We start from the raw sequence: 12255 nt of genomic DNA on the forward strand, positions 1-12255 counted from the left end.
GTGTCATTGCCCACACGTCTGTGGGTACTGGTACCCGTGCACTTGAGAGCCCCACCGCCCTTCTCCACGAGGAATTAGGGCTGTTTCCTGCTCCCCCTTCACCCATAATGTCCTTGCATGCAGTCAGGCATGCCCCCGCATCCTTGTGTCCTGCTGGATCCACAGGACTGGATTGGTTCAAGCAATAGCCTTGTTCTGATCTTCCTCTGCCTGCCGAGGTATTTGAGGGCTGCGTGTCTAAGACTGCATCTGCCAGGCAACGGAGTGACTAGTCAATAGGAATCCAAAATTGTGCTTGAGAGCAGCTATAGCCTGGGTGGAGGTTAATCACGGTATGCAAAGGTACAAATGTTTGATGAACGCAGCCATGGATCTATGGCAAATTTAGATTCAAGTGCTTCAGAGTGTCTTTGCAAATCATTGACATCACACAACAGCGAATGATCCAAAACAAACTTGCATGTGGAGACGCAGGGCTAGGCTCAAGCTCAGCACCACCTCTGGTATCTCAGTGCTGCACCAAGTGCAAGAACCGCTGTCAGAGAGCTCACCTTACTCCCGAAGTATTTGTCGCCCATTCCAGCCTGTAATTAGAGCTGCACTCCCCTGTCCTTGTTGTTTGCAATGAGAAAATTACATAATGTGAAAGGAAAGCATGGAACTATCCAGTTTGCATTACTTGGCAAGGTAAATGAATGCATTTAAGAATCTGAATTACTTGATTTTTGGTGTTTTAACAGGTTAAAACGACAATCAGTATCATGGAGGAGGATTTACAAGTGTTCCAGGAACAAGCTGTGACTAAGTACGTAATGACTTGCTGTCTTGGGAGTTGCATATATGATGGAATTGAATTATGTAGGTTTATTAAAAATGTGAAACACAAAATATTAATGATTTTGGAAGCAAACTTGATTTTCTATTTCTTCTGCTTTCCATGCAAACTGGAGAAGTTGCTGATAATTAAGACAACACATCTTACTGCTTTAGCTAGTACTCTACTCACTGTTTCTGTTAGTTATTTAAATTTTTAAAATATTCATACCTGAACAAGGGGTGGGGAGGTGGGGAATGAAAGCTATGTGGGGTTTTATTAAGATGTTAAGAAATGCTGTTTCAAACTTTTTTTTTAAAAGTACTTGCAGTTGCTAGGCTACAGCAGTATAAACTTACATATCACAGCTCTTGAAACATTAAGAATCTTGAATACAAGGCTATTCATTGCTAAAGCCCTACACTTATTTTGCACAGATAATAACTACAACAAGTTACCCAAGTATTAAGTGCACTTATCATAGCAACACATAATCCTTTCTTATTTTTACATAATCCAAGTTTAGTTCTTCTAATGTTAATCTAAAAAAATATGTTGTTATTTAGTTAATATGTTAGCATAAAGTCTTTCTAAAGAAGTGAGAACATGGGTAAGATTTGATGGAGGACCTCATCCCATCCAGTATCTTCAAGGAACCTACAACTATAAGAAGTACTTCCCCATATAATGACTTAAACAGAATATTTATGCATCATAATTTGTAAGTAAAGTTACAAATTGTTTTTCAAATAAACCAGTTTATTCTGTTATTTTTACCAAGAAACAATACAAGGTGATAGGATGCACATTAAGCATAAAAGTATTCCTTAAAATAAAAGAGCAAGAATAATGCATGCAGTTTTCATGACAGATAAAAATTGCTGCAGTAATTTTTTTTTGAGGGCATTCTTTTTGTTAGTGATATGATTTTTAAAAGTAGCCATATAAAAGCTTGAATTAGAAAACCCCAAAGATATTGCTGTTCTTTGGCTACAAGTCAGAAGCCTATTTAAAAAATTCAAGATTCTTCCTTGCCTCCTCTTTAATCAACATATATGAAATTTCTATTTCTGCTATTGCAGATGAATCTAGAGGGAGTTGTCCCATCATAAGCCAGAATTCTTGCTAGTTAGTTATTTCCATTAGCTATACAAAGTATCTGGAAGAGTCGTTTAGGATACACAGTCAATGAAAGGAAACTATTTCAGTTTATGATGACAGTATTCCAGGGATAATGCAGTGCCTTTAAATTTTGGGAAAATGGCTGAGTAATGGTGGATGGAAATCATGACAATTACATTCCACCTGCAAGGACTCATAAATCACAAATTGTCCATCCACAGATATGTATGATTCTGTATGGCTGAAAATTGTTAATTAATTAGGTGTAGTTCTTAGAATGGAGCTTTGGGGTAGAAGATTCTAATGTACTATTATATCACAACTGGTTTATATACTTCTTACTTTTAGAGCAAGTTTTGCAATAATAAAATGAATATTGACTGTAGAAGCTGGGTTAATTATCAAAACCTAATTCATATACTATGTAAGATGGAAATACTTATTAACTGCATAGGTTTTACTTGTGTTTGCATAAATAGGGCCATATTTATTTTCCTATTTGTGAGCAAATGTAAATAATAAGGGAAGAGGGTATGAAGTCAAGACAGTATGAACCAAACATTTCTTAAAACATCTGGTTTTAAATAACAACTGTATTCTAGAGTGTATGGACAATAACATTCTTTCTATGTCTGTTAGGAAACAATCAGAAAAATACAGACCTGTGCAGAACTCCAAAGCAAAAGATGACTAAATAGAGCTAGAAAGGTTTAACTAGTGCAAAAATCATTTGTGATAAAGAAAAAGGCCTGGAGATGGTAAAACTTTTTATCTGGATTTTTGTTTGCCTAAATTTGGAAACATTTAGTTTTACATGAAGAAAAATAGTTATTAATGACAGTAGAATATGAATCATCTCTATTTTTGCTTATATGGAGACAGAATAAAAGAAGACTCAGAGCTTGCCTACACCACTTTGAAATGAGATAATTTTAAGTGTTTTGAGCTGTTTCAAAGTAAATTAACAAAAAAAAAAGTAGCTGCCACTTTCTGAAGTACAATTCATTACTTCCCTATGATGAATCCATTTGATGTATGCTTTCAGCAAAGTGGGAATGCTGAATCCATATGGGTAAAAAAACCCATGCATACTTCTTTGCTCATGAGAAAATTTGTTCTTTGAGTGTTTGTTTACATTATGTCTTATTGTACAAAAGAAATCACTGCATTTCACATCCAGTGATCAAAATCAACTCTCGTAACTGTGGTGCCATACATTTGGCCATATTTTGAGGGGGCTAATTAGCACTCTTCTCAAAACACTAATAGACTAAAACAACTGTTACTGCAGCAAGTAGCACCTCTCTGCTAGTGGGTGGGGGTGACTGCAGATCTGTGTTCAATACCAGAGCCTTGGTGCAGAGTAGTTTTGGTAGTAGAAGAGCAGCAGCAATCTACAACTTCACATACAGATTTCCTGTTGCAGCTGCAAGTGTGCTTAGAGGATCCAGGTAAGGATTAGAGAAAGTGAAGATAGACTGAGGAGCTCTTTCAGAATGGATTTTTCTTTCAACAACTCCCTTTTATATAATGATGGCTCTAGGTTCAAGAAGCATGTAAGAACTGTTAAGAGAAAATTTTTTAGCAACAAATGCAGAATTTGCTTGGTGCAGGAAGATCTGAAATAGCCAGATGTGGAAATTTAAGAGTGAAAGGTGTCAACCATGGTGGATCTGAAAGAGTATTCTGATAATCTAGGCTTGAAGTTGCGTTCTTACTTGCGTAACAATGCTTAGATTATCCATGTGACACACAATAAAGAAAGTACCTATTCCTGAAGGCTAAGATCACATAGGTGAGTCACTGCTGGTGGTTCACCAAAGTGCTGCCACAATGACATTACATGAGGCTGGAAGTTCACAGGTCCCTACAGCAGTAACAAGGAAAAGGTAGTCCTGATTTGGTATCACTTTATCTTCTGTTTTCAAAATCCCATTTTATATTCCACCTAGAGGGGAGCAAAGTTTGCTCATTATTAATGCTACTTTTGAGATGGGTTCCAGGCACTTGGAGGGGGGTGTTTTTGTTTTGAGAGACGTACATCACTTGCTTGCACTTAGGTTATTGTCATCCTGTGATTCATATTAAATTTCAAAACAGCATTGCCAACAGTTTTAACATTAAAAAGTCATTAAGATTCATGTGTGCGTTTAAAAAGCCTTTCCAAGCTTAACATTGATACTGTTACAGTTTCAAGGATTTGTGGATGTAAAAGAAGTTTTGAAGACTTTAATTTAAAAAATCATGCTGAGTTTTAATTATGATATTACAAATTTAACAAATTAGCTTACATTTCCTGTCATAATTACCAAAACAAGGGATATGCACAATTTAAGCACCAAATAAAAGATTTGTGATAAACCCATATCCACATTAAGGAGCTGTTTTTTCAGTTTAGTTCAGTCAAAAGTTGACCATGCAGGCAAACTCAAGATAGATGAAGTGAGGTTCCACCTACATTTGAAGGCATCATTTAACTTTCCCATTTCTTTCTTTCTGTTGTTGAAAAGTGGTTAGTTCAATCACAATTAAAATAGAATTGTAGCAATGTAAATAAAAATTTGTTTTCTCCCTTATTCTTTATTTGAAAAAATAAATCTCTTTATGTTTTTAGAGCTTCTCCATGTGAAGCTGAACTTCAGGAATTAGTGCATCAAATTGACATCATGGTAAACAGAAAGCAAGTAGAATGGGAAAGAAAGATGAGAACTTTGGAAGCAAAGATGGATATCCAGGACCAAGAATTAGCAAGTGCCCAAAGCAAACTGGATCAAAAAGGTCAAGAGGTATTTAAGAATATCACATTCTATAAAGAAAGTATTTATTCTGGTAGTTTCTTATTAGTATGCTTTAAACTCCCTATAAGGAGACTGTTTGTTCTATCATGTAAAAATACCAAACACCCCTTAAAGGTCACTAATTATCCTTAGTGTTTTGTTTTAAAGTGTGCTTCTGTTCTGAGAAGTGATTGTAAAAATGTCATTGAAAATCTCATATTTCTTCTATTTCCCTGAAGTCTACATCAAATATTCTTGGGTTAGCTGTAAAAAGATAATTTGATGTTTTTTCTAAATGCCAGCACTTCTCATTTCATCAGAAATTTCAAATGGAAGAATGAAGTTCAAAAAGTTTCCCAAAATTATGTCTTTGTTACTCCTGTATATACCTGACTTTTAACATTTTACATGATATACTGTCTTTGTATGATAATTTTATTCGTTGTGAAGATTCAAAATGTATTACTACTAAGACTTTCTTATGAAACTTAAAGCCCCAGTGTACCTGATGTTTTCTGTACTTCACAGTCTTTTTTGCTGAATATTCATTCAGAAGCATCAAGAAATCTTTGCATGGCATTCAGTTCTAGTTCAAGCCGGCTGAATTTAGGTGTTTATATGAGGGCATTGTTGTGTGAGCTAGGTGGCTAAATTGCCAGTGGGAGTTTTGGAAATGGAGTGACTCTCCCTAATGAGCAATTAGGAACTTGCCCTTAGTCTCTGCGGTCAGAGGAACCAAGAGAAGAATTCAGATAGCCCATCCTCAAAGCATCAATTTATTTGCCTGTACAGAGACATTATTTGAAATATTTTAGCATATTCTACCAAGCTTCCAACTGCCCCTCCAGAAAAGCACAGATGCCATGTATGCACTCTGTCATATTTCTCAGGTCTCTGTGAAACTCAATTCATGATATCTCAAATAGCACTTAGGGAGCTGAGATGAGTCTACAGTGTCTTCTGGTAATTTGTACATAAATAGTGGAAGGTAAATTGTACCATTTTATAAGCCATTCAAGGAAAATTTTCACAGTGTGGAACAGCATAGTTGGGTTAAAAAGGCTTTCATAAATGGTCTTTCATGACAGACTTGTACAATATTATCATTATCATACCATCAGCATGCAATGTGACTTTTTATTATAAAATCCCTGCTTTGATGTTGACACAATCTGGGTTTGTGGTATCCAGTTTTATTATCAACTTACTGAATTAATATTTATTTTTAAGATCCCTCCTTAAAGCAGTGGTCTTCTTTCAAAGTTTCAAATTACTTTCCCAAAAATTACGTATTTTGAAACATCAGAAAAGGTACATTTGAATGCTTATTTTAACTGTAGGTGGGACTACTTCAACAAGAACTGGAAAACTTACAGAAAACTAAATATGAAATGGCTCAGAGTTATGAAACTCAGCTTCAAGCACTGAAATCTCAAGTAAGACAAATGTCAGTTTCATTATTTTGTGATTGCAGTATAAAAAACTTATACATGCCAAATTGTATAGATATGCCATTATGGATTTGGGAAGGATGAATCGTGTCATACAGATGATGATGACTACAGCTTCCTACCAGGCTTCATTAGAATTTAGGTACTGTCATGTCCAAACTCTTTGGATGGATTTTGATGTGGATGTGACATCTGTTATGAAGACAGATACTATTTCCTAACTTCAGACTTATAAACTAAAGCCTTGGTGAATGAATAAAATAAGTAATTGGATTCATACTAATGTGACTCTGATGCACTTTAGGAATTTTAAGATTTATACTGTGCTTATCATGTCTTCACTCTACTTTTTTTCTGGCTTTAGTTTCTCTGATTTACTTGACTGTTAAAGTGGCCTGATAGCTTTCCATAAGGTATTGATTTCCATTGTATCAAAACTGGAGTAACCCGCAGTAATGATATTGGGAGTTTGTTCTGGCTTTATTTATTTCAGAGTGAGCTTGCAGTCCAGAAAGCCAGTTGTATCCTGGGCTACATAAAAAGAAATATGGCCAACAGATTGAGGGAGGTTGTTGTCCCCCTCTCCTGCTCTGGTGACGCCCCGCTTGCAGTGCTGTGTCCAGCTCTGGGGTCCCCAGTACAAGAAAGACTTGGACCTGTTGGAACGAGTCAAGAGGAGGCCACAAAGATCAGAGGGGCTGGATCATTTCTCATGTGGAGACAGGCTGAGAGAAAGGACAAGGGTTTTAAACTGAAAGAGTGCAGATTTAGACTGTATCTGAGGAACAATTTATTATTTTTTTCAGTGAGGGTGGAGAGATATTGGAACAGGTTGCGCAGAGAAGCTATGGACGCCCTATTCCTGGAACTGTTCAAGACCAGACTGGATAGGGCTTAGAGCAAGCCAGTCCAATGGAAGGTCTCCCTGTTTATCACAGGGGAGTTGGACTAGATGATCTTTTAAAGGTCACTTTCAACCCAAACCATTCTATGGTTTTATGATTCAGTTTGGCTGTGTTGGCTCTGCACCTGCGTTTTTGTTTCTTCAGTATTTTCTACTTCAATCATGAATCTAAATTCTTAGCAAACTTGAGTTGATTCTGTTTCTCAGATTTTAGCAACTAACAACAACTAACACAACTCTGCATTGTTTTTCCTGCTACTTTTCTGTTCCCTTCACTGGATTCTCCTACCAGAGACGTAGTGTTATAATTCAGAATTTCCAGTCACCACACTTATTATATAATAATGTTGGATTGCATAAATTGGATATCATTATTTTCATTTAGAAGTGATAGTACCACCTGAGTCCATCAAATGCATAAATGTATTACTTATTTTTAATGTTATGTTGTCTTTAATTTATATTTTCTTTTACACATGAGAACAGATTTGGAAAACAGTTCTGTAAATAGGCAGTGAATGCTTTGGCTGTTTAATAATTAACACTTTTAATCATTTGGGAAAGTAGCTAGAAATAAAAGCTGGTTTATCATTTACACAAATTACAGAAAAGCATCATCTTAGCATGATTATTGAGAAGATAAACATCACACAATGAAAAAGAGTGTGACATTTTATGTCTAAGTAGTAAGGTATCTTTAGCAAGGCAGAACTATCCTCAAAAATATAGTAGATCTCTCTTTTCTTTATAAGATTTGCTGCAGTATTTTTCAATTAATTATTTTTTTTATCCCATGCTAAAAATGATTTGGTTTATGTTACATGTTGCTAAGATTTTTACTGAAATTGAACCTTCTGAAATTGAAACTTCAGGCCATTTTTCATAAATATTTTTATTTTGGAGTTTTTAATTATCCTACAGATAATTTTCATGGGCAAATGCAACCTGTTTTCTCTTATTTTTTTAAAGAATCTGACATTTTCTAACCTACAAGCTTTTCTCTTTAAACCTGGTTATATTTCTTGCCCAAAGTCTCCTTTGTAGTTACCACTCAGACCACTTAACCTCTCTTTGAGTTTCTTGATTGCTTCTTTTTCTATCTTTATGAAAGAAGTTTGGATTTCTAGCTCTTAAGAATATACATCATTTTCCCAATCCATGTCTCTAAACATTTTGTTCTCTCTCAGTCATCTTATTTATTCTTCTAAAAGTTCCAGCACTGATGCTATTTGCATTTTATTTTCCAGTCCCTACTCCTCTCCTTTGACCAAACCATAGTTCTTTGGGAAATACCCACCTAGTTCACCTTGACTGAAAAAGAAAACTGCTAAATGGTTATGTTAAGGGGCCTGCCTTGATTCTCTATGTGATAAACAAAAGTCTGCCTGTCAGAACAATTCCTAGCACCTATGCTAGACAGTAGGCCTGTCCCACTCTGCTCCTCTTTTACCACATTTCCTTATTGAGTTTCTTTCCTGAACTACCTACAGTGCTGCAGTGTCTGCAATGGAATGGCTTTAATGTCCCCAATCCTCAGATACCCAAATTCATATCTAAAATATAGACCTTCTGTGACAATACTACTCTTTGCTTTATCTCCTTTGATTCCCTTCTTTGGGTTCTTGTTCTCACTTGGAAGTTATACCACCTTCTAAACTGTATAATCTTACGAGTTACAATTTCACTTTGCACGAGTTGTGTTACCATTTACCAATAGCGTTGTATCTCTCTCTACAGACGTATTCTTAAAATCCCTCCCAAGATTTGTTCCTTCCTAATCTTGATAGAAATTTTAAGGATCACTTTTTCTAGCAATCAGAATGCTGGGCTATTCAGAACAAATTTCTTTTCTGTGGTCCTGTGTGCTTTTTACCCTTGGTACTGCTAAAACTAGCTGTTTAATGAGCAGTATTCCCTCTGAATTGATTGTGTGCCCGTTGAATGCAGTAAAACCTATATTTTTCTTGTATAAGGGAAATAATTCCTGGTATGTAACCTGAAACTCCTGGGCCACACTGTTGCATTCATTCAAATGTGCAACATTTTGTCATAATTAAATAGCAAAAAATTTTGGGGTTCATTTCATTACTTTGATCCTTCTTTTTCTTTTTGTTTTTTTTTTTTTTTTATTAATGTCTAGTAGTTATTCTCACTTTGAAAGTGATGGAAATCTCTCAGCAAAAGAACAAGGATCCATACTTGCTCTAATGGCTTTGCAACTAATTTCCTCATTTAGACATTTAAAAGCTACAGGTGAGCTACCCCAGGCTCCCTTTAGAATCAACAGAAAGAAATGGACACTCCCAGAATACAATTCATGTCAGTGTATGAGAAGAATTTAAGATAGCTGAAATGACTCAGCATTTACAGGCAGATTTTTTTGATGCAGAGTATCTCAGGTTTGTATGTCTAACTTCCAGAAATCTAAGCTTAGCTGGATTCTACCCCAGAACTCACAAAAATACCTCTTTTTTTTTTTTTTTTTTAACATGTATGACACACAAATAGAACAACTTGGACCTTTTAAAGCAAATATCTGGCGTTAAATGGAAGGATTTTTGGCTTTTAGTCTAATTTCCAATCATGATAACATCCAGACTATAATTTGCCTTTAATATCCTACTGTCATTAAATATCTAATTCTCAAACTAAATTTTCTTATTTTGGCCTCTCTGTTCCATTTTAGACTGATTTACTGAATTGTTGGATCCTATATTTCCTAGCCTTTTCAGCATAAACATTCTAATACCTGTCTTATCTGAATTTGCTCTTCCCAGGCAGTTCACATATGCCATAATATATTCAAGAGCAAAACTGTTATTTGAGAAAGGATATCTTTCTTCCAAGGTCAGTGAGTTCCATGTTTTTTGAGCCTGGATACTCTGACTTATTTTAAATATTTTGTCTTAACTGCGTTCTCTGGCAAAGCCAATTTCAAATATAGGCAGCTTCACTGCAAGACGTTTGATTTGGTTTTGAAGGTGATAACTCAGCTCTGTATGCCCATGTTACAGAATTGCTATTCAGACATTCCAAGTTGCTCAAATCTATGCCTGGGCCTCTCCATATCAAGAAACTTTCTAGTCCTGGACAATCTGTCTTCTCACCATGTTTTCAACTAGTTTTTGCTGTCCCATATTATGATTCTCAAGTTCATCTTAAACATGTCTAGGACATTTCCAGACGATTTTTAAACTTTTTTCTGTTCTGTATCTTTTCTGGACTTCTTTGGCCATGTTTCTTATCTGCACAGACCTCAATTGCTCATTCAGTGTTGACTCAACAGGATTCCATTCCATTTCCAAACAGTAGTTCACTTTGAGCTGTTAACAAAAATATGAGATTTTATGGATTTTATTTGGGTGTACAAAGATCTTTATGTAGAGTCAGATTTTTTAAAGTCATATATCCTTAAATTTAAAGGAACTAAACAACAAGAGACATGATCAGTGTTTATAGTTGTAAGCTTCTTTTCTACACAGTATTCTTCCCAAAGTTCTTTCACTCAACCTCCCTCAAGACCATATTTTTAGTGTTTCCTTTGTCAATATCCTTGGGTTTGCATTTTTTTTTTCCAAAACCAAATGTACATATTCCTACCAAACAGTATCAGTTTCCTGTATCAAATCTGTTAACAGGCACTAGACAGACCCTTTGTTTGTGCAGTGTAGTGAACATGAAAACTGGCTGGTTTTCTGGAGAGGCTGGTCCTTTTCCTGGTACCTTCTCTGCCTCCGACTCCTAAGCCAGACTTTCTTGGTGAGGCCAGTAGGCAGTGTCTGTTGTCTATTTAGTGTCTAATTCTGAGACCCACTCAGTGGTACCAGAAGAGTGCAATCATCACACACATAACATTTCAACAATTTTCATTACAAGGAAGAAACACGCAAGTTTAATGTGCATTAATGGTTATCTTTCATTCTGACTAGTGAAGCACCCTTTAAAAATGTCAACACAAGATGGCAGTAAACAAGTATAGAACATTCCATATGAACACTGTAGAGGAAATGACTCTGTGGGTGACAGTGCCATGCAGAGCTGTAGCAGAATCAAGTATCTGTCAAATGAAACCATTTGAGCAGTTAGTTAACATTTATGTGAGAGCTTAGTCTTGTTCGTCTGAGATAATTTTATTAATTGATTTTAACTTTATTAATTGATTTTTTGTTACATTGATTAAACATTTAGAATGCTAAAGCTGTAGTTGGTGATTCTAGTTTAAAGAAAACTTTGGCCATGTGGTCATCTTTGATAGACTCTGCATGTTGAACTGTATTTTCGTTTTCAGTTCTCAAAGTTGACACATAGTTACGAAAAGCTACAGTCACATCTGTTAAAACAAAAAAAGCTCGAAAGTAGAGACAAATGTGAGGAAAACCTGGAAACATCATCTGACCCAAGGAATTTATATGTGAAACTGGAGGTAAGAATACTTTGTTGCTATATTTTAATTTTAATATGCCTCTATAACTAATTTTTTATTTAAAATTGTAAGCTTTAGTTTGCTCATAATTCTACAAAAATTATATAATTGTCTTGCTTTGGCAAGAACACTTGTTAGTTTAAATATTAATTAATACCAATTTTTTTTGTAAGTGTAACTATGAATAAGTTTTACTGTTTTCCTAATGAATAGATGCATACTGGATAACACAATCTCTTGAGGCATGAGAGCTTGTACATATGCAGGATACTGTCACATAACACCTACCATTAATTCAAGTTTTATAGACCTCAGGACAACCTTGACCACATTGGGCTACATAGAAAGAAGGATTTAGGATTGGAAAACTGCTTGTTACACATACGTCTTGTCAGCACCTGTGTGCCTGAGGCAATCCATGACTTTCACCTCAGTGCCTGATTTCCCTCGGCAATGCATGAGGAAGGATTAGGCACTTAAAAATACATTGTACAGAATCCAGTATACTGACTGGGGGACTAGATAATAGATGCTGAGGACAGGATTCAATCATATGCCTTATCTCTTTGGACACAGGCTGGATTTTAGTGGACTTATTCTTGGATACAAGAAGACACTGATTTTTTTCATAATTCCCAGCCTTGCCTTCTCAGAGGTTACTTTATGATCTGCAGAATAATCAAATATTTATTGGACCAACAGGAAAGTTAGGCAAGACAGAAAACTGGCATGTAAAGAGTACACCTGCAAGTGGTGTCTTCTTT

At 35.6% G+C, this 12255-nt stretch overlaps 1 protein-coding gene across 1 annotated transcript in view; it reads left to right on the plus strand.

Moving 5' to 3' along the window:
- Positions 1-761: 761 nt before the first annotated feature.
- DEUP1 (deuterosome assembly protein 1) overlaps positions 762-12255 on the plus strand; it is a gene marked incomplete at both ends in the record, with an annotated part of 40351 nt that continues 28857 nt past the window's right edge. The window contains 4 exons of the mRNA XM_082279486.1: positions 762-805; positions 4551-4722; positions 6054-6149; positions 11357-11491. Of these exons, the coding sequence (XP_082135612.1) occupies positions 762-805; positions 4551-4722; positions 6054-6149; positions 11357-11491 (447 nt within the window). The remainder of the gene's footprint in view (positions 806-4550; positions 4723-6053; positions 6150-11356; positions 11492-12255) is intronic.

Source organism: Coloeus monedula (assembly GCF_965178545.1).
Source record: "Coloeus monedula genome assembly, chromosome: 3".
NCBI lineage: Eukaryota > Metazoa > Chordata > Aves > Passeriformes > Corvidae > Coloeus > Coloeus monedula.